Raw genomic sequence first — 19,246 nt, 5'->3', positions numbered from 1 at the left:
AGCAAAACAAGTGTTCTCTGCCAGGTTGGCAGCAAAACGACCCAGAGGAAGACCAAGATATAGGTGGATTGATACGGTACAAAGTGCCTTAGATGATAGAAATATAAGATCTGATAATGTTGGAGTCTTGACAAGTAACAGACTGATTTGGAGGAAAATTGTAGATAGGAAATTAATAATGATGTAATTTTTTTCATGTAGTACTATCATATTCTGTACACCCCTTGAGGGTACATGGCAGGAATTTGATGATGATTAGATTCCATTATATACCAAAAGATTCCTTCTCAAAAAATAGACATCGAAAACATTGCTGAATGGAACTCATGATGTTGCCCCTCCCCCTCTTGATCTCAAACTGGACATCATGTAATATTAAAGAGAATGGTTTCTCCCTATAGAACACTCAGCGAGTTTGACTCATACAAGTCTACTCCAAAGAATCTGGTATCTATATGGAAAGTTCCGATTCCTTATGTTGTTGGAATCTGAACCAATTTCTAAGATCCTCCAGAAATATCTAGTACTTATTTTTTTCTGTAAACTATCATCTTTGCTACCTTCCATTAAAGATAAACTAATCTCTTCTATCTCTCCCGGGTGTCTACTTCCTTATGATTGTTTTCTTTTACTTTAGGCAAACAGGGCATTCAGCTGAAAAGACGAGGAACACCAATCCTATATCATATCTGAGAAATCTGGTTTAGCACAGTATGGAACTGACATTAACCAGAATTAACATAAATAACATCTCATAATCCCCTAGTAAATAAGGAGTAACCAACCTATTCCATAGGATTTCATTTTCGAGAACCTGCACAGTGAAGTGTGAGTCTACACATGAGCATAAATCAGGGATCTCCTAGTCTAATACTCAGTGACACTTCAGACTTGTTCAGAGTGATGAAATGCATATATTGGCCAAATTTAAACCATAATGACTGACTTTCTTTACCTAAAATTTGGGAAAATCTTATTCTTATCACTTATAGGCTCTTTTTTTTTTTTAATCACATCAATGTAATAATAAATGTATTATTACAACAGTGCATGGCTGTCATTTAAGAAACCCACTGTTGTTATAAATTTTCAATTGTCATTTCACTGAAAATGATCAGTTTGATGAAGATCAAAATGTCATTTAATAACTTCTTGTGTCAACATTTTGGTATCTGCATCGAATTAGATTATAATATCATCTGATACCTAAAGGTATATCTCAGAAAACAATGACATTAATATCTTCTTGGTTGGCTGAGTGTTTTTGCTGTCTAACTTGAAATCCATGCATGAATGTTTATGAATGACGTAAATAATTTGCAGTTCCTACCATTCTGCAAGATCTCCACAGTATTAAATGGAGAAGAGAGCTATTGGGTTTAAAAAAAAAAAAAAAGTTGTGTCTGGTCTCTGGAGGATTACTAGATTGCTTAATCCTATGGTGCTAAAAGTGCTATAGCATGAATTTTGGGAGGAAAGGAATTTACATAAACCTAAAAATAATGATTCACAAAGAAGAGTGGTTGCAATATAGAAAACAGCAATGACATAACAATGAATTCCATTTTGAACTTGCACCCTCCATGATCATAGTCCATCTCAACTATCATAACTACATCCTACATGATGCATTCCTCAAAATGGGCAGAACATGTGCTTTTGTGAAATCTGCTATCCTTGTCAAAGGTTATCATACTTGGAATCCCCACATTTCAATCTGCTCTGGCTCAAGATTATCAATAAATTGATATCTTAGAAATTATTTATCCAAACTGTGAGTGTCCTCCTTGGAGACCAACATTCATAACAAACTAGCTTCCCTACTCCAACTTTAGAGATTAAGCTGGAGGAGAAGCTGAATCACTGGTAATCAGTCATGACATAACACAATAGTCAATGTACCACCCAGAATATCATACAGTCATCATTCTACCAACAGTCTTTATGTTTTCTTAACACCAGCTTTCTTTCCAAATACACTGGATGTCTGTCTCCCCTTGGCAATTCTGCCACAATCTTATTAAAGTCTCCTTCTCTACAGTTCATCCTCCCCCCAGCCAATCTCAGCTTCTTACCCTACAGCACTATAATTTTGCAAAATGGGATGAATTCCTGAATTTTTATGCTGCTTTTTCATGGCCAGATTACTGCTTTTGCTCTGCAATCCAAACACGTACACTGAACTAATAACCAAAATAATCCTCACTAGAATGAAAGCCTTAATTTCCCACTGTACTGCAAACCACCCCTCCCAACAAATGTATCCAAGCCCTGGTTAAAAGAAAAATGTTGCCTCTACTGCCCATGATAAAAAATGTGGCATATGTTCAGTGGCTTAAATTAAATTCCAGCTTGTCATTCAGCTTACGCAACTGCCAGAAACGTGTAAAAAGCAGATTCCAAAGCAGACTTTATAAGAATGAAATGCAATAAATTTGCCTCCTGCTCAACTGTCAGTCTAGCTTTCTGGTCCCTTGCTAAGGCTGTTGGGCATAACTTCTGCTCTTCCCTGTTGCCACCTCTCTTACATCCTGATGGCACCATGATATCACCCAAGAAAAAGAAGACCTCTTGGAATCAGTTTTTGCCTGGAGGACCAAAGCAAATTACCTTCCATATCCACAAACTACCCACTGCATGCTTCCTCTGAACTTGCATCAAAAGGACATCAGAAAAACCCTAACTAATCTTGATACTAATAAAGCTCCTGGTTCCGATGGTATTCCTCCAGTTGTGCTCAAGACTTGTGCTCCAGAAATGACTCCTATCTTATATCATCTATATAAATTATAATATTCTACTGGCATCTATCCAACAGCATGAAAGCAAGCCTACATTTAGCCTGTACCCAAAAACGATAGTGCTATTACAATTAAAAAAATTTCCCACAAAAAGAAAATATCAAAAATACAACACTATTCCACAAACTATCTACAGTAGGCCTCCTATGATCTTTTGTTATAAGGATATCAGAAAAATACTCAATAGCCTTGATACTAATAATTTCTCTGGCCCAGATGGTATCCCTAAAGTTGTACCAAGACCCATACTGTATGACTTTTCCAAGTTATCCTACTCATCTGGCATCTATCCAGTAGTATGGAAGCTATTATTCAGCCTCTTTCCTAGAAAGAGAAATAAGTCAGCAATCAAACTATCATCCCACACACACACACATGCCTTGCCTCAATACTTTCAGAAATGATGGAGAAGATCAAACAACCAGCTTCTTCATTACCTAGAGAACTATTGGTTAATTAGCAATATCTCTAATATGGATTCCACCATTTTCAGTTTATAGAAAACCTCATTTGCCTTGCCCACCTTTGGTGACGTAAGGCTAGCGAATCTCATCATGTAATTGCTGTTGATATTTCTAGAGCATATGACATCATGGTCTTTCTTCCAAGATGCCATCTTAAGGTCTTCTCTCTATCCATTTGCAAGAGGAATGCTGGCTTCTTCTTTGATTGTTCACTGCATGTCATGGTGGATAGTTCCCTCTCATTTGAATTTTTTTTTTTTTTAAATTGATGTGAGAGTACCTTAAGACTGCTTTCACTGACACTCCCTCCTAATCATCATCACTAACATCCCATATTCATAGTTCTACTGATGACTGTACAATTCATTTCTCTTCATCATTCACAAAACCTTGTAGTACTCAGAAGACAAGCTTCAAGATCTATGGCTAGTGCCTTAAATACTATCTCCTAGCCATTCAAGATAATTTAGTAAATTTGAATGCTACCAGTCCTGCCTTATTTCTCCAGAAAACAATCCTATTCTGTCTCATGTTTGATAAATGTTTTCTCTTCTTGGGCTCACTTTCTCATCTAGCCTATCATGGCAGAAATACATGTTCATAGCTTCTTCAGCTTCCAAGAAAGCTTGCTATTATTTTTTATTCCGAACATTATTTCTCTTGTCTTCTGCTCTACTCCTAACACTTTAAATTTCATATCCTCCAATAGAATGCAAATAGTTCTCTTTTGTATCCAAAAGAGAACTATTTGCTTAACAGATGCTCTGTTTCTGCATTATGCCTATTCTAGAAGCAATTCCATGGATACTACTCCAACGAATCGGCAACTATATCCACATACCGTTCAGCTCCAAACTCGCACAAATAAACTTTTCATCCTATTTTTCATTCCATGTTTTTTTTGGAATCTTCCTCAATGAATACAGCCTTCAAACTCTTCAAGAAACAGATTCCATTCTTCTCTTTAATAAAAAGATGGCACTATCATGTTATAGATCTTAAGATCTCTCATGTTTGGGTAACATTAAAAAAAAAAAGGAAAAAAAAACATTTTAGGAATGTAAACGACCTGTGGCATATCCATTATTCTATACTGATATTACAGTTAAACATGTCTTTATTATTATTATTTTTTTACAACTATTTATTTAGTCTGACCACTGATAAATTTGAAATTGTACCATTTGTTTTCAAGCAAATTATTATTATTATTACCCCAAGACCTCATTGAGTCAAAGACTCATCTGGGAAATTATCAGGTCTTAAACTGTATTGAGTTTTGGTACTCTTGTAAAAATCCAACTAAATGCCTAATTTTGCCACAAAAAAATAAATAAGGTCTAGTTGAAACCAAAATTTATAAAATGACAAATTTTAATAGAAATCCTAAATGCTACAATTTGTCAAATACCATCCACCAAGCATGGAATGATTAACATTAGTTCAAATCATTTTGCTGATAAAAACATGCCAACTAAAACTAAACCACATAGCAAAACATATTCCAAATTGCAAATTTTATATATTCCATTCAGCTGCAAAAGTTATTGTAATTTATAATTCTAACACATTTGGCCACCTTGTTTACTTGCAAAGTAAAAGTGAAACAAAACTGTAATAGCTTAGACTTTTTTGTAGATATTCCCCCCCCACACACACACATACAGACATTTTTTTTTTTAATAAAAAACATTCCAAAATAATATAGCAACTGGAGGAATGAATGAAGAAGAAAATTTTGTTCTGCAAGTTGAGTGGAACTATAAAAGAGTTGAATAGATGCTGCCTATGTTTTTAACATTCAGTGCCAATTTGGATGAACAGCAGAAACAGCAATATAGCAAACAACAGAAACTAAACCTCGACATGAAAGATTGGAATCAGTTAGAGGAAGAGAAAGGGAGAGAGAAAGAGAAAATAATAATCAACCTAACTGCTCTCATCAAAACATTTCTGGGGAAACTCAGCACTACTTCAAATGTAAAAGTGGCATTTACAGAATGGACAGTAAACAGCTGTATAGAGCTAAAGTAATGCCTTGAGTAAAAGAAAAAAACTAATTTTTTGAATGGTGAGAAGGCAAGAATTGTTGGTTGGTTGGTTTATAGTTTATTTAGCACAAAAACAACACAGGTCATACTGTGCCATACTAAGGGTTACAACTATACATAAGCAGTTACAGAAAATTGTAAACAATATGCCTGTACAAAAATCAAGTTCTACAAAGCACCATCTACAGATAAACAGAACTGCTGCAGAGGACAACACACAAGGTCAGAGGTTATTATGCTAGTACAAAAATAGTTAACAATACAAGTTAATACACAAAATGCATGTATACAACACCAAGCCAAGGAATGCAGCATCCACATATATGTAAAATTATAACAGATGCTTTTACAGAAGTACAAAAATAAGCAAAAAGGGATTATTATACAATATGCGTGGATGAAAATTAAATTTAACAATGCAATATCTATATATAAACAAAATTATTAGAAGGTACACAAATATACAAGGTATCCATACAGCAATACATAATTGGTCGAAAAATAAACTAGTAAATAAAAAGGGATTATTATACAATACGCATGGATGAAAATTAAATTTTGCAATGCAGCATCTACATATAAACAGAATTACTAGAAGGTACACAAACAGACAAGGTGTCCTACAGCAATACATAATTAGCCAAAAAATAAACTAGTAAATAAAATGCAGTATCTACATATAAACAAAATTACTGCAGAGGTTTCAGCAGTACATAAATAGATAACAGTACAAATTAACAAATGCATATACAAAACAAGCCAAGGGATGTAGTATCTACATATAGATAAGATTACAACAAATGTTATTATAGTAATACATGAAGAGTCAAAAAGAAATTATTATACAGCACATATGCATAAAAATTAAGTTTAGCATTGTGGTATGTACATATTAACAAAATTACAACAGGGTGACACAAATATACAAGATCAAGACCTACGGTAATACATAATTGGTCAAAATTTAAACTAATGAATAATATATATGTATAAAAGTTAAGCAATACAGTTTTTACATATAAACAAATTTACAGTCAAATGTGTTTGTACAAATTAATTCTTTATAAAAAATTAAAAATATGCAATCTGCTTAAGTCTGCTAGCACTTGTCTGAGTGTATATGGCTTGGTTAAATAGGTGAAAATTTCATTCCTATCTCATGTAAAGTGTTGGCACTCTACCAAAATATGACAAATAATGAGATGTGTATTGCATTTTTCACATATGGGAGGGTCATCAGCCCTCAGTAAATAAGAATGCGTAAGGTGACTGTGACCTATGCAGAGCCTAGCAAGAACAACTTCCTTCTCTTTTTATGTCAACTAGAATGCCAGTGCTTAATTTCAGGTTTAATGTCATAATTTGTTTGTCAATGTTTCCTGCCATGATGACTCCTACTGAGCAATTAGCTTTGATCTTATAAGCTATCTGTAGTCTGCATATGGTACTGTCAAACAGTATGTGGAGAAGGTATGAGCTGATTTAGCAGCTGCATCTGTAGCCTCATTTCCCTTAATTTCAATGTGGCTGGGAATCCAGCAGAACTGAATATCAAAATTAAGGATTTTCATTTTGTGAAACAGGTGTGAAATGGGTATGTATATGGAAGAAAGTATTAACTTTATCATTTAAAAGGAAAGGGTTATTACTATCAAGAACTCTTTCAAAGTACTGGATATTGATTATACATAGGAGAGGAGATAGCCTGTAAAGAGCTCAATGAGTCTGTATAAATTATATACTTTGGTAGCAGTTTTCTTTTATATACACAAGTGCAAGCTGAATGGCATGTAACTCTGCTGTATAATTACTGCAGTCTGGTGGGATCTGATTTGAGATAATGTCAGGAAACACAGTAGCACAGCCAACAGAGTATTAGTTCTTGAACCATCAGTATAGATGGACAAGAAATCAGCATGTGCTGCTCTGTATGCATTAAACAGTTGCATCAGTATAGATGGACAAGAAATCAGCGTGTGCTGCTCTGTATGCATTAAACAGTTGCAGGTAGATGGATGATGGAGTATAAGATTTCTGTAGCTGACTGTGAGAGGTTGCAGGATGGTGTTCAAACTTGCCATGGAGGGATGCTGCTATGTTTAGTGTAGGTAATGTTGTCAACATTTATACCAACAGCTTGCACAGTCTCTTTAACACGCATACCAAAAGGATGAACAGCAGTTTGACATGTGTGGTATTGAGCTTCCCAATGCAGAGAAAAAGATACTAGTCCATGTAGGATGATCTGGGAGAGATTTTATTTTTAGAGCATAATTAAGAGATTACTGCTTCCGAAGTGATAGAGCTGGTTCATTTGCTTCAACATAAAGACTGAATGGGTGATGTGCAAAAGGTACCAAATACCAATAGATATTCGTATACCCTGATGATGAATGGAATCCAACCATCGCAAGTTACTCTGTCTTGCAGAACCACAGACTTGAGGCCCATAATCCAGCTTTAAACATAAGTGCATGATAAAGATGGAGCAATGAAGCTTGATTAGCACCCCACTCAGTAGAGGACAGAGTCGAAGGAGGACCTAATGTGGCCTTAATCTTTCTCAGGACTCTCATATCTGTGGTCACTAGTCTTTGGTCAAGTGTTTTACTTCTAACCCAGCTCTAAGATCCATAAGTTAAAATTGGTTTAAACACTGTCTTGTATACAGCTAATTTAGAGTTTTGGCTAATTTCTCTCTTATTCGATATAAATTTATTCAGTTGACTTCCTACCATACCAGCTTTGTTGATTCTGTTGTCTATTTCCATATTTAATATCTTTACTAAAAATCATGCCTAAGTAGCTGAAATGTTTTACTTATTCTATAAGTTCTCTACTCACAATGCAGTTGATATTTTCAATGTTTCTGCCTATTTCCATTGTCTTTGTCTTTTTAATGCTGACCTTCATACCATACCTATTACAACGGCTATTCAATTTAGTCAGGGAATCTTGCAGACTAGTAGAGCATTTATTTAGAAGTATAACATCATCTGCATAAAGCAAAGAGCTGAGATTAACATCCAATTTTGATATCAGGTTTAATACTACTTTCCTTCATAGAATGAATAACAGAGGGGAAACATTTACATCCTTGTCACACACCAGATTTAACATTAAACCATCTTCCTGTACTTCCTTCAATTCTAACTGCTGACTTACAACTCAAATAAGGACTAAGTATTGCTTGATATAATGCCCCATTGACACCATATAACTGCAGCATATTGAATAGCTTCTCTCTTGGCACCTTGTCATATGCCTTTTCCAGATCTACAAAACTTAAATACAGATCTTTGTTATATTCCCATGATTTCTCAACTATCTGTCGTAAAGTAAAAATCTGATTCTGACAGCCTCTATTTGGCCTGAATCCAGCTTGTTCTTCACCAAGCTTTTCTTCCACAATCCTTCTCGGCCATTTTCAAGTATACTTGCATATATCTTACCAGGAACACTCAGTAATGAAATGTCTCTGTAATTCTCACATTCAGTTTTATTTTCCTTTTTAAATATGGGTACTATGAGAGCTCTACTCCAAGCATCTGGAATTCGTCCCTCAGTCCAGGCCTTCTGAACTATGTAGTGCAGCCACTGTAAGACTTCCATACTTCAGCATTTCTGGTCGAATATCATCTATTCCTGCTGCCTTTCTACATTACTGTTTAGCTTTCTTACATTTGTCTCTGTATTCTCTAAGAGCACAAGCTGACTTATTTCGCAGGAACATTTGATATGCTTTCTTCTTTTTCTTCATTGCCTCTTTAACTTCTTGTGTCCACCATGGAGTTCTGATTGTTCTATCCTTGCACACAACCTAACCACATGCCACTCTGGCTGAATCAATCAATGTTTTCTTCAGGGCTTGCCATTGAATCTCTAAGGTTTGGTTCCTGCTCTCAAACTCTTATTTTTTCTTGAATAATATTTGCGTATTTTAGTCTACAGTTCACATCTGAGAACTGCTCAACTTTTATTCTCTTTGAAACTTTCTTACATTTTCTTCTTTTGAATATGAAATTCAATTTTATCCTGTTCAAGACTAAATCGTGATCACTTTCAATTTCAAATCCTCTGTACACTCTGGTGTCCTGCACCAGTGGGAAAACATCACTATCAACAATAACATAGTCAATGAGACTTTTCTTATTTCTTGCCTCTTCTCTCCATGTGAATTTATGCACATTTTTATGTTGGATCATTGTGTTAGTAATAACCAGTCCATGTCCTGAGCAGAAATCCAACAGGTATTTGCCATTATTATTAATTTTGCTCTTTTCTCCAAATTTTCCCAAAATATTTTTGTATGTCTGACAATCATTTCCTACTCTGCTATTTAGATCCACAAGAAGGATGAACTTTTCCTTTTTAATTGTGTCAGTGCTTTCTCTAAAGCGTCAAAAAATTCCTCCACTTCTACTTTAGTAGAACCTTCTGTGGGACCACATGCACAAATAAGTCTCATTGTCCAGTTTCCCCATTCTCATATTTGCCCATATCACTCTACTTGAAATTGACAGCCAAGAAGATTAGCCTCGTATTTAGTGTTGAATACTATGGCTACTCCTTCTTTTCCGTGATTGTCATTGCCTGAATATAACATTTTGCATTTATTGCTCAGAAAGATCTCACCAGTTTTGTCATTTTTGTTTCAGTCACCCCCTATTATATCGATCTGGTACTTATCCAATTCCTCAGTTAGCTACATTTCTTTGCCATTCAGGCTTCTTATGTTGATGGTACTGATCTCGAAGTCTGGTGATGTTGAGTTGGGGTAAGTTTTAGGATTTGTTCCAGTAGCTGACATTTCGCTGTTTGCCCTGGTTCCCTGGTGAAAACAAGGGCCTTGTTTAACTGGGTGACACCCCAGCCAGGATTAAATTCTGTCATGTTGTACCATCATTTGAAATTTTGGTTTAGGCCAATAAGAATACAATTTGGTCAGCTAAATCCCAAATTGCCAGACCATCGTCATCTCGTCCATTCAGTATCCAGGGAGATACCTAACAGGGTGCACCACGAGAAGGTGAGGATTGGACATTAGGTCAGAAGCCCTGGTCGGTTCTCTGCATTCCTTTGAAGGCTATGTGCAGGTCTCCTTTCAGTTATATTGCTTTGACCCTTAAGCACCCTGCAAACAAAGTTTTGCACATGAAATATATCACAACAAGGCTACTTATATATAGTGGCTAATGTCTTCAAATTAACTGCCTATTGTGAATACACTTCACATGCAACTTTATTTGTATACACTTGGGTAAAATAATAAACAATATAATTTTTTGGCATGTTTGACTGATAGCATAATCAAGTGAATAAACTTTCAACATCTATCCAGAGTAATTTAATAATAAGGTGATACACCTTTTCACTACTTGTATATGAGAAATATATAAATTCTGTATTATTTCAACCTTCATGTGAAGCGCATGATATTGGATGCACTGTGGTTTGTAAGGAACGTCCAACTGCATAGAGATAAAAACATCCCTTACATCTACTCCTTCCTACTAACTAGCAGAAAAATTCTTCTCAAAGATCTCTACACACCCCAACGATCTAATTAAACAGGCAGCAAACTATGATGAAACTGACCTCTTGCAACAATGACTAATCTCCATGCCGAAGTAGCGTGGCAGCGAACATGCTAATAAGGGATTTGTTATACGTAACATGAGATATATTCTTTACAAATGGTGACAGATCTGAGGAAGGAGAGTGAGAAGGGAGAGATAGTGTGTCAAAAGTGAGCATCAGATATGCCAGTTGAGTAGAAAGTAACAATGAACATTGACAAAAAGTGCAAAAATGTGACATTATAACGTAGCACCTATGTGGGAGATAATGTGTAAGGAACTGATTTACACCCTTCATTGAGTCTACCGACTCCATGGAGCATGTAATAGTAATGTCTCTAGAAATGCATTATGAGCATAATGCATAACTTTATTTTCTAGTATAAGCCAGTTATTAAGGGGAAAAAAAAATTAACTTATCAAAAATAATACATACCTTGTGGCTGTAACTCAAGAACCACATGAATTTTCCCTCCGGGTTCTAAATCAATCTGGATAAAATAAAGAAAAGTTATTTTTTACTATAACTTTTGACATATTTTAAAATTAATGGAAAAATTTGTAACTATGGAGAAAAACTTATATTAAATGCATAAGGATACTTTAAAACAGAATTTATATGCAAATTTATATCCAAGATAAACAGAGCTTAAAACTGTTGATGAAAATTTTATTAAATGTTTGTACACACACACACACACACGTATGTTTCATGTAAGGAAATACCATGAGTAGACATAATTAAAATTATAATAATGGAATTAACTTACGCAAAATATTATTTATTAGTTGAATTTTCGCCTGAGTATCACAGGCATCTTCAGTACATGTATAAAGCTAATTAAACAATAACTGATAATTCAAAAAGGCAGCACCTCAGTAAATAATGTAAGATAACTAAAAAAGGTTAATAAATTTCCTAACTCATTAAAAAAAAAAAAGGAAATATATATATATATATATATATATATATATACACACAATTAAAAAGTTAGGAAAGATTAGTTGATTTATAAAGTACTATCTCCCACAAAGGGGATAGATGTAAACCATCGGATCTGTTTAAGTTAGGAGAGTGAAGTAAAGTTTCACATGTTTCTTTATGCATGTTTCTCATGTCTCACATGTTTCTCCATTCAGAAAAATCTCCACCACTTCTCCAAGGGACAAGCTTCCACATCTCAGTTATCTACCAGATTCCTTGCTCTTGTGGATTATCTTATTTCAGACAAATAAGATCTGCCTTTATTTGGCTAAAAGAACACCAGTCATATATTCAATGCCTTGAACCTGAACAGTCTGGTCTTGCAGAACATGCCATCAACACTAGACACAAGAGTTCATTGGAACAACACAAGAGTCCTTCACAAAAGTATTTTTGTGAAGGACTCTTGTATTTTCCATTATATGCTGTCTCAGATAGTTATCCCTTAATAACTGAATAAAATCCAGTTCCTTCCTCACATGTGTCCTCTCCTCCTTCCAATCAATGTTACCATAGTTGAAATCCCCCACAATAATTACCCTCCTTCCACTCATTTCATCAATTTGTTTATGCATACTATCTCCACCATCTATTCCATCACCTGGTCTATAGCAGCACCAAACTATATATTTTGTTCCACTAGTCTCAATCTCACACCAAATAGCCTCAAATGAGCTCTTTTCACTATCCTGCAATACAACTTCTATTCTCCTTGGCTGCAGTTCATCAGCTATCATCAATAACACTCCTCCCCCCATTTCATTCTCTCTGTCCCTCCTGAACACACTATACCATACACATTCTATCTCACTAACTATATCATCTTCTGTCAGCCATGTTTCACTAATGCCAATAACCTGTGGCCAGGAAGAGCCGACCAAGGCCAAAAATTCTTCCTTCTTGTTCGCAATACTCCTGGCATTAGTATACATGAAATGCAGAGGTCCATTTGTCCCTTTGTATATGCTATAGACTATGCCTAATTTTTTGGCAGGAAAGGAAAAAAGGAAGAGGATAGGATGGGTTTAGTGGGCTTGCAAAAGAATGTGAGTAACAGTTGCTTGAGTTTTAACACTTAAATGGTACATGCTGTCATAGCAGAACAGCAAAAGCATGTGAGGACTTATGAGAGCAAATAAAAACATTTATTCTGTCACTCTTGTCTATAAAGTAAACCTGACCAATACTATACTAAGATGATAAAGTTTCTTATTTTCAATATAAAATAGCACACTTATTGTGTTTACTACTATGTTAGTCTCACTTAAGGCATGCTGTTATAAACAGATTTTTTTATAATCAGCAATAGCTATGAAGCACTTTGTTTATACCATAAAGTACTGTATGAATAACGACCAACACTTAAGCCCATTTATACATATAAACAACATGTTAAGTTTTATGAAAAACATAGAATACTGTTTTAAACTGAGAAACTTAAAAATCGATGGTAAGAAAGACTTAAGTGATAACGAATGTAATGATAGTTAAAAAAATTGCAGTTAAAGGTAAGGTGGCGAGTGGCATTAACTGCGAACAAGTGTGTATGACTGGCAACAAAATTGAGAGAGTGAATGAGAGCAAAAATGTGATGCAAGATTTGAAAGTTGAGTTGGTTAAGATGAGGCAAGAGATGAAATGAATGCAGAATGAAGTTAAGAGAATATAAGATATGCATGGAAGAGTGAAAATGAATAATATTGGTATAAAAGAAGTAACGAAAGACCTGCAAGTGCCACTGTATGGTAATTCAATTATTAGAGTTGTGCTGGATGAGATGATGCACAAGGTTTATTTTCCTGGAGGTAAAATGAGTAGAGTGATTGAGGCATTGGATATGCGAAGTAAGCGAGCAAAGAAGTTGGTAGTTGTAATAGCGACGAATGACTTGATTGGGAACAAAGAACACATAAGATTGGATATCAGGAGGTTGTTGAGCAGATAAAAGACGAGATATGACAGTGGTGAGATGAGGTGGAGAACAAGGGTTATGAATGATATGTTAGCGGAAATGTGTGAGGAGAAAGAAGTGCGATTTGTTAATGTGTGGAATAAGTTTGAAGGATGACGTGAACTGTATAAGAGTGATGAAATGAATTTGAATGATTTTGGTGTGAGTCACTTGGACAGACTGCTGCTGGAAGTTAGAGAAGTGAGTGCACAGAATGAATCTGATCAAGTGGGAAGCAATGTGGAAGAACTGGAGAGTAAGACAGGAGAGACTGAAGAGATGGTTATGAATGAAGAAATGAGTGGCATGAGTATAGAGAATGAGAGAATAGGTGTGCAAGACAGATAGGGAAATGGAGAGGACAGGGTGGACAGAGGAACACAACGTGAGAAAGGTGGATGCTCCAAGAGGATGGGAATGAATGTGTGGACAAAAAAAAAAGGTGAAGGAGATGACCTGGGATCAAAGGAAAACAGTTGGATTTGAAGAAGGTTCTAAGATGAATAAGGAGAAAAAGAATGGCTCGAGTTATACATGGAGAAGTCACATCAAATAAGTGGTATCAATGGAAATAGCTATAGATCCAAGAATGAGCTGCTATGTTTGTATACACTAGAAGTGAAGAAACAAGGCAAATGAAATGGTTGCATTAATTGAGTCTGTTCACCCAAAATTTGTCAGAATAAGTGAGACATGGTGGGATGAGGATGACAACTTGACAGGAATAGAGATGGAAAGATATATGTTTTGTGAAGGTAGAAAGGGTAAAAAGGGAGGGGAAGTGCTATTGATGACAGAGAAAGTTATATCCATACAAAGTAGAGATGCAAGAGGGAGATAGTGCCAGTGGTTTTGAGGCAGTATGGTGTGAGATGGATGAACAGAATGAAACGCTTAGTTGGATGTTGTTATAGACTTAGTAATGTGGATATAGTGACAATGAAATGTATAATCAAATTAGCCAAGCAAATAAGAAAACGGTGATCATTATGGGCAATTTTAGTTATGGCAATATAGACTGCGATGGCCATATTGCCATAAATGTCTGAGGTGGTTGTCCCTCAAAACTTGTTTTCTTTTTGAGGGACAACTACCTCAGACAGTATGTAACAGAGGGCACACAAGGATGGAGGGTCTTCGCCAGCAGTGTGAGGACCGCTGTGAGAAAAGGATATATGTGGAACTACAAGGCTGGTGATTATAAGGAACTCAGGAGACAGCTTGCAGGTGTAGCATGGAATGATGAGTCAGCTGGAAAGGAGATCGATGCAGCTTGAGGATATTCAAGAACTGTCTAGTAGAAGCAATGCCTAAATGTATTCCAAAGATCAGAAGGTTAAATAAGGTAGGCTGAAATGGATGAATGAAGAGATGATTATCTTGTAACTCAGCAGTTACAAGATCTAATGGCTAATTTGATTATACATGAAATGTATAATCAAATTAGCCAAGCAAATATGAAAACGGTGATCATTATGGGCAATTTTAGTTATGGCAATATAGACTGCGATGGCCATATTGCCATAAATGTCTGAGGTGGTTGTCCCTCAAAACTTGTTTTCTTTTTGAAGGACAACTACCTCAGACAGTATGTAACAGAGGGCACACAAGGATGGAGGGTTGGAGGGTCTTCGATTTGATCATCTCATCAGAGGATGTAATTATAAATGTTTCAAATCACCCTCTAGTTGGTGAAGGTGACCATGACGTGATTACCTGGGTGGTTGCAAGCAGTGTGAGGACCGCTGTGAGAAAAGGATATATGTGGAACTACAAGGCTGGTGATTATAAGGAACTCAGGAGACAGCTTGCAGGTGTAGCATGGAATGATGAGTTAGCTGGAAAGGAGATCAATGCAGCTTGAGGATATTCAAGAACTGTCTAGTAGAAGCAATGCCTAAATGTATTCCAAAGATCAGAAGGTTAAATAAGGTAGGCTGAAATGGATGAATGAAGAGATGATTATCTTGTAACTCAGCAGTTACAAGATAAGCATGTCATACAGAGGAAAAAGACATTATGGAGGCAGCATAAGAGAAGTGATAATATTCAATTCCATGAGGATTACAAAGCACAGGCAAAGAGGGAAAGGGTAGACTTGGTGGGAAAGGGTAGCAAAAGTGAAGTATGAGCAGCAGTTAACTAATGAAGCCAAAAAAAGAATCCTAAGGAGCTCTTTTGATATGTAGCCAGCAAACAAGATTATGGAAGAGTAACATTGATGGAAGAAAATGGTACAAGAACAACTGCTGTGGAAGATATAGTGGAGATGCTTAATGAGCGGTTCATAATGGTCTTTCATTCTTGTGAATGTGGCATCATACAGAGTTTGAGAGCAGTCGATGAGGAGGAGAGACTGACTGTAAGTGAGCAAGGAGGTGTATGGAGAATTGAGCAAATTTGATATTAATAAGGCTGTGGGACTTTATAATATATCACAACGTATTTGGAAGGAACGTGCCAAGGAGTTGGCATCTGCCTTGACAGCTTTTTAATGAGTCTTGCACTGGATCGAGTTGCAAAGGAGTGGAAGGAGGACAAGTTTGTGCCACTTCATAAGGAAGGTATAGAACTCAAGCATCAAATTATAGGCCAATCTGTGTGTCAGATGTTGTGATTAAAGTGTTGGAAATACTGGTGAGAACTAGGTTCAGAATTGGGTTGACAACAATGGTATTATCATTAATGGACAGCATGAATTTACTAAAGGGAGGTCATGTTTAAGTAATCTACTTATTACAATAAGATGATAGCTTCATTGGACAGAGGAGAGAGGGATACATAGTAGTATACTTAGATTTTGCAAAGGTTTTTGATAGATTACCACATGATAAATTGATAGTCAAACTAGAGCAATGGGGTTGGATATTAGATTAGTGCATTGGACTGGAGACTGGCTATCTGATAGGTATCAACAAGTTGTGTGTGGGGAAGCAATATCCAGGAAAAGGAAAGTTACTGGTGGTGTGCCTCAGGGGTCTGTTTTAGGGACATTGCTGTTTAATTTGTATATTAATGATATTGGATGGAGATAGTTGTTTGCAGATGATGCAAAGTTGAGATGAACCATGAAGAGTAGAGAAGATGTTGTGGCCTTACAAGAAGACTTGAATAAATTGAGTGATTGGGCACGAAAATGGGGATGCGAGTTCAATGTAGATGGGAAGTTAGTAATAATGTAATTTTTCATTTGGTACTATCATATACTGTACACCCATAGAAGGTATATATCAGGAATTTGATGATGTTGCAAAATGTAAGGTTTTCAAATCTGGGAAACAGAGAATGTAGAATTTATGCTTGGCAGGGATATATTGTTGGAGATGGAGGAAATAAGAGATCTTAGGGTGACAGTGGATAAGGATCTGAAATTTAGGGTATACATTGACGAAATTGTGATGATACAACGAATTCTGGGAATAATGCAGAGGACACTGACTTGTAGAAGTAAGGAGATTCTTGTTCCAAAAACTGGAACAAGACACACATTTGGTCACCTGGTTTTCAAAATCGAAGAGATATCGGAAAGGGTCCAGAGGTAACTAAGGTAGTTACTGATCTCTGGAATGTCGAATATAAGACAAAGTTGAGATGATGCAATTTACAGTCTAGCGGATAGGAAGAAGAGGGGTGACATGATAGACTTACAAGTTAGTAAAGGGTTGTTACAGGATCAATGTTGAAGAGGTTTTACAGAAAACAGTAGGAGATCAGGGGAGAAACAGAGGTCATCCCCAGAAGCTGTATAAGGAGGGTGTGAGTAGGGGAGTGAGAAGCAGGTTATTTGAATGCAGAGTTGTGAATGATTGGAATGCCTTGGAGAGGATGGTGTAAGCATAGAATTTGAGCGTGTTTAAGGTGTGCTATGATGAGCTGTGTGTATGACAAAAGGACCTCCTAGATAGATCTTTGACTCCATGGGGTCTTAGGATAATAAAAATGAAAGAAAACTTATTTTTAAGATAAATCTCCAGAATTATCACTACAAGTTTTGAAAAATGACAGTCTCCTCCAACCACGTACAGAATTCAGAAATATAAGAAAACAAAGTAGGGTGGATGTATGAATTATCTAAGTATCTGTAAATGAAATAGATTTTTTTAAAAAAATCTCCCTTCTCACAACAATGCATGCTGATTCAACTACATATATGGAAAACCTCACATCTCCTGACTGCTGAGTTACAAGATAAATGAATTGGCACAAAGCAGAACAAAAAAAAGTGCACTTCAGTTAAAATTCAAAAATGTTTCATGTTGAACTTTCTGGAACAGAAAACTATGTAGACACTGGAATGCAAATACGTAATTGACTGACTAAAATTAATTATTTACAATAACATTTTGCATTTAGCATTATCAGAGGCACCAGGTCATATTTATTTATTTATTTTTTTGTGAACACAGAATAGTCCACTCCAGAAGTTTCTTTTTTCCTGACCAAGGTAGCACATGTCTGTCCAAAATACTGGGGTCATACATTAGTAGGAGGTGCTGTACACACCTGGCAATCCCCGATTTATCTTAGGAAGGTTGGTACTTTGTTTTGTACCAACCTTCCTGTTCTATCTGTCTATCTACCAAATTTACTGTTCTGATCTGTGTTGTTTCAGGAAGGAGTCCATGTGTTATCTGTTGTGCTTTTGATATAAGGCAAAAATATGGTGTGTGTGTGTGTGTGTGTGTGTGTGTATTAAGTCTGGTTTTGAGGGAGGGGGCTCTTTTTTAAAGAATTAGGTGTGAAGTAGCATGTAGGTATCTGCTTGTATGTGTGGATTTATGATAAACTGAACACATGAAGGGGAAGAGGGGCCCATCTGCTTGTTTGGTGACTAAAGTATCTAAGGCTAGTAGTGCCTGCCCCTTCTTGTTTCTCTTTCACAGTGAAAATGATTCAAGGATGAATGTTTTTGAGAAAATGAAACAAGTTAGAGAGAGAGCCTGCTAAATAACATTACAAGCTGGACAGCTGAAACTGTCTCCAAACCAAGAAATTTTATCCACATATAACCAATACTTGAGATCCACAAACCTGGAGCCCCTTTATGCTCTAGTGTAGATGCCATAAATTGTCTCACATATAAGCTGGTTAAGCGCTTGGCATCTGAAGTCAACAAACACAATATCAAGATGTCACATATGAAAAAAAAAAAACTCCACTCATTTTAGAACCATTATACAGAACCTTCAATTAGAGAAGAATGATTGCTTGGTGAGCTTTAATGTGTTATCCTTTTTATAAATGTTCCAGTAGACAATACACTGGTTTTCCTTTTTAAATTTTATTTCTGTAACATTTGCAGACTCTTGGCATATTTTAGTTGAAAAAATCAGTTCTTTAAATAGTTTATAGGTATAACAGTGGTCTTTCCACTTTCATCCCCCATTACTAATGTATACATAGGTTTTTTTTCCT

At 36.0% G+C, this 19,246-nt stretch overlaps 1 protein-coding gene across 2 annotated transcripts in view; it reads right to left on the bottom strand.

Annotated features, from left to right (window-relative positions):
• Pkc98E (Protein kinase C) overlaps positions 1-19,246 on the bottom strand; it is a 343,235-nt gene that overhangs the window by 242,172 nt on the left and 81,817 nt on the right. For both annotated transcript variants that reach the window (XM_090411701.1, XM_090411702.1), the window contains exon 2: positions 11,332-11,386. In XM_090411701.1, the coding sequence (XP_090267827.1) occupies positions 11,332-11,386 (55 nt within the window). The remainder of the gene's footprint in view (positions 1-11,331; positions 11,387-19,246) is intronic.

Source organism: Typopeltis vanoorti, chromosome 21, assembly GCF_054136105.1.
Source record: "Typopeltis vanoorti isolate ZY-2024b chromosome 21, IOZ_Tvanoo_1.0, whole genome shotgun sequence".
In the NCBI taxonomy this organism is placed as follows: domain Eukaryota; kingdom Metazoa; phylum Arthropoda; class Arachnida; order Uropygi; family Thelyphonidae; genus Typopeltis; species Typopeltis vanoorti.
This window is presented reverse-complemented; position numbering and strand designations above follow the sequence as displayed.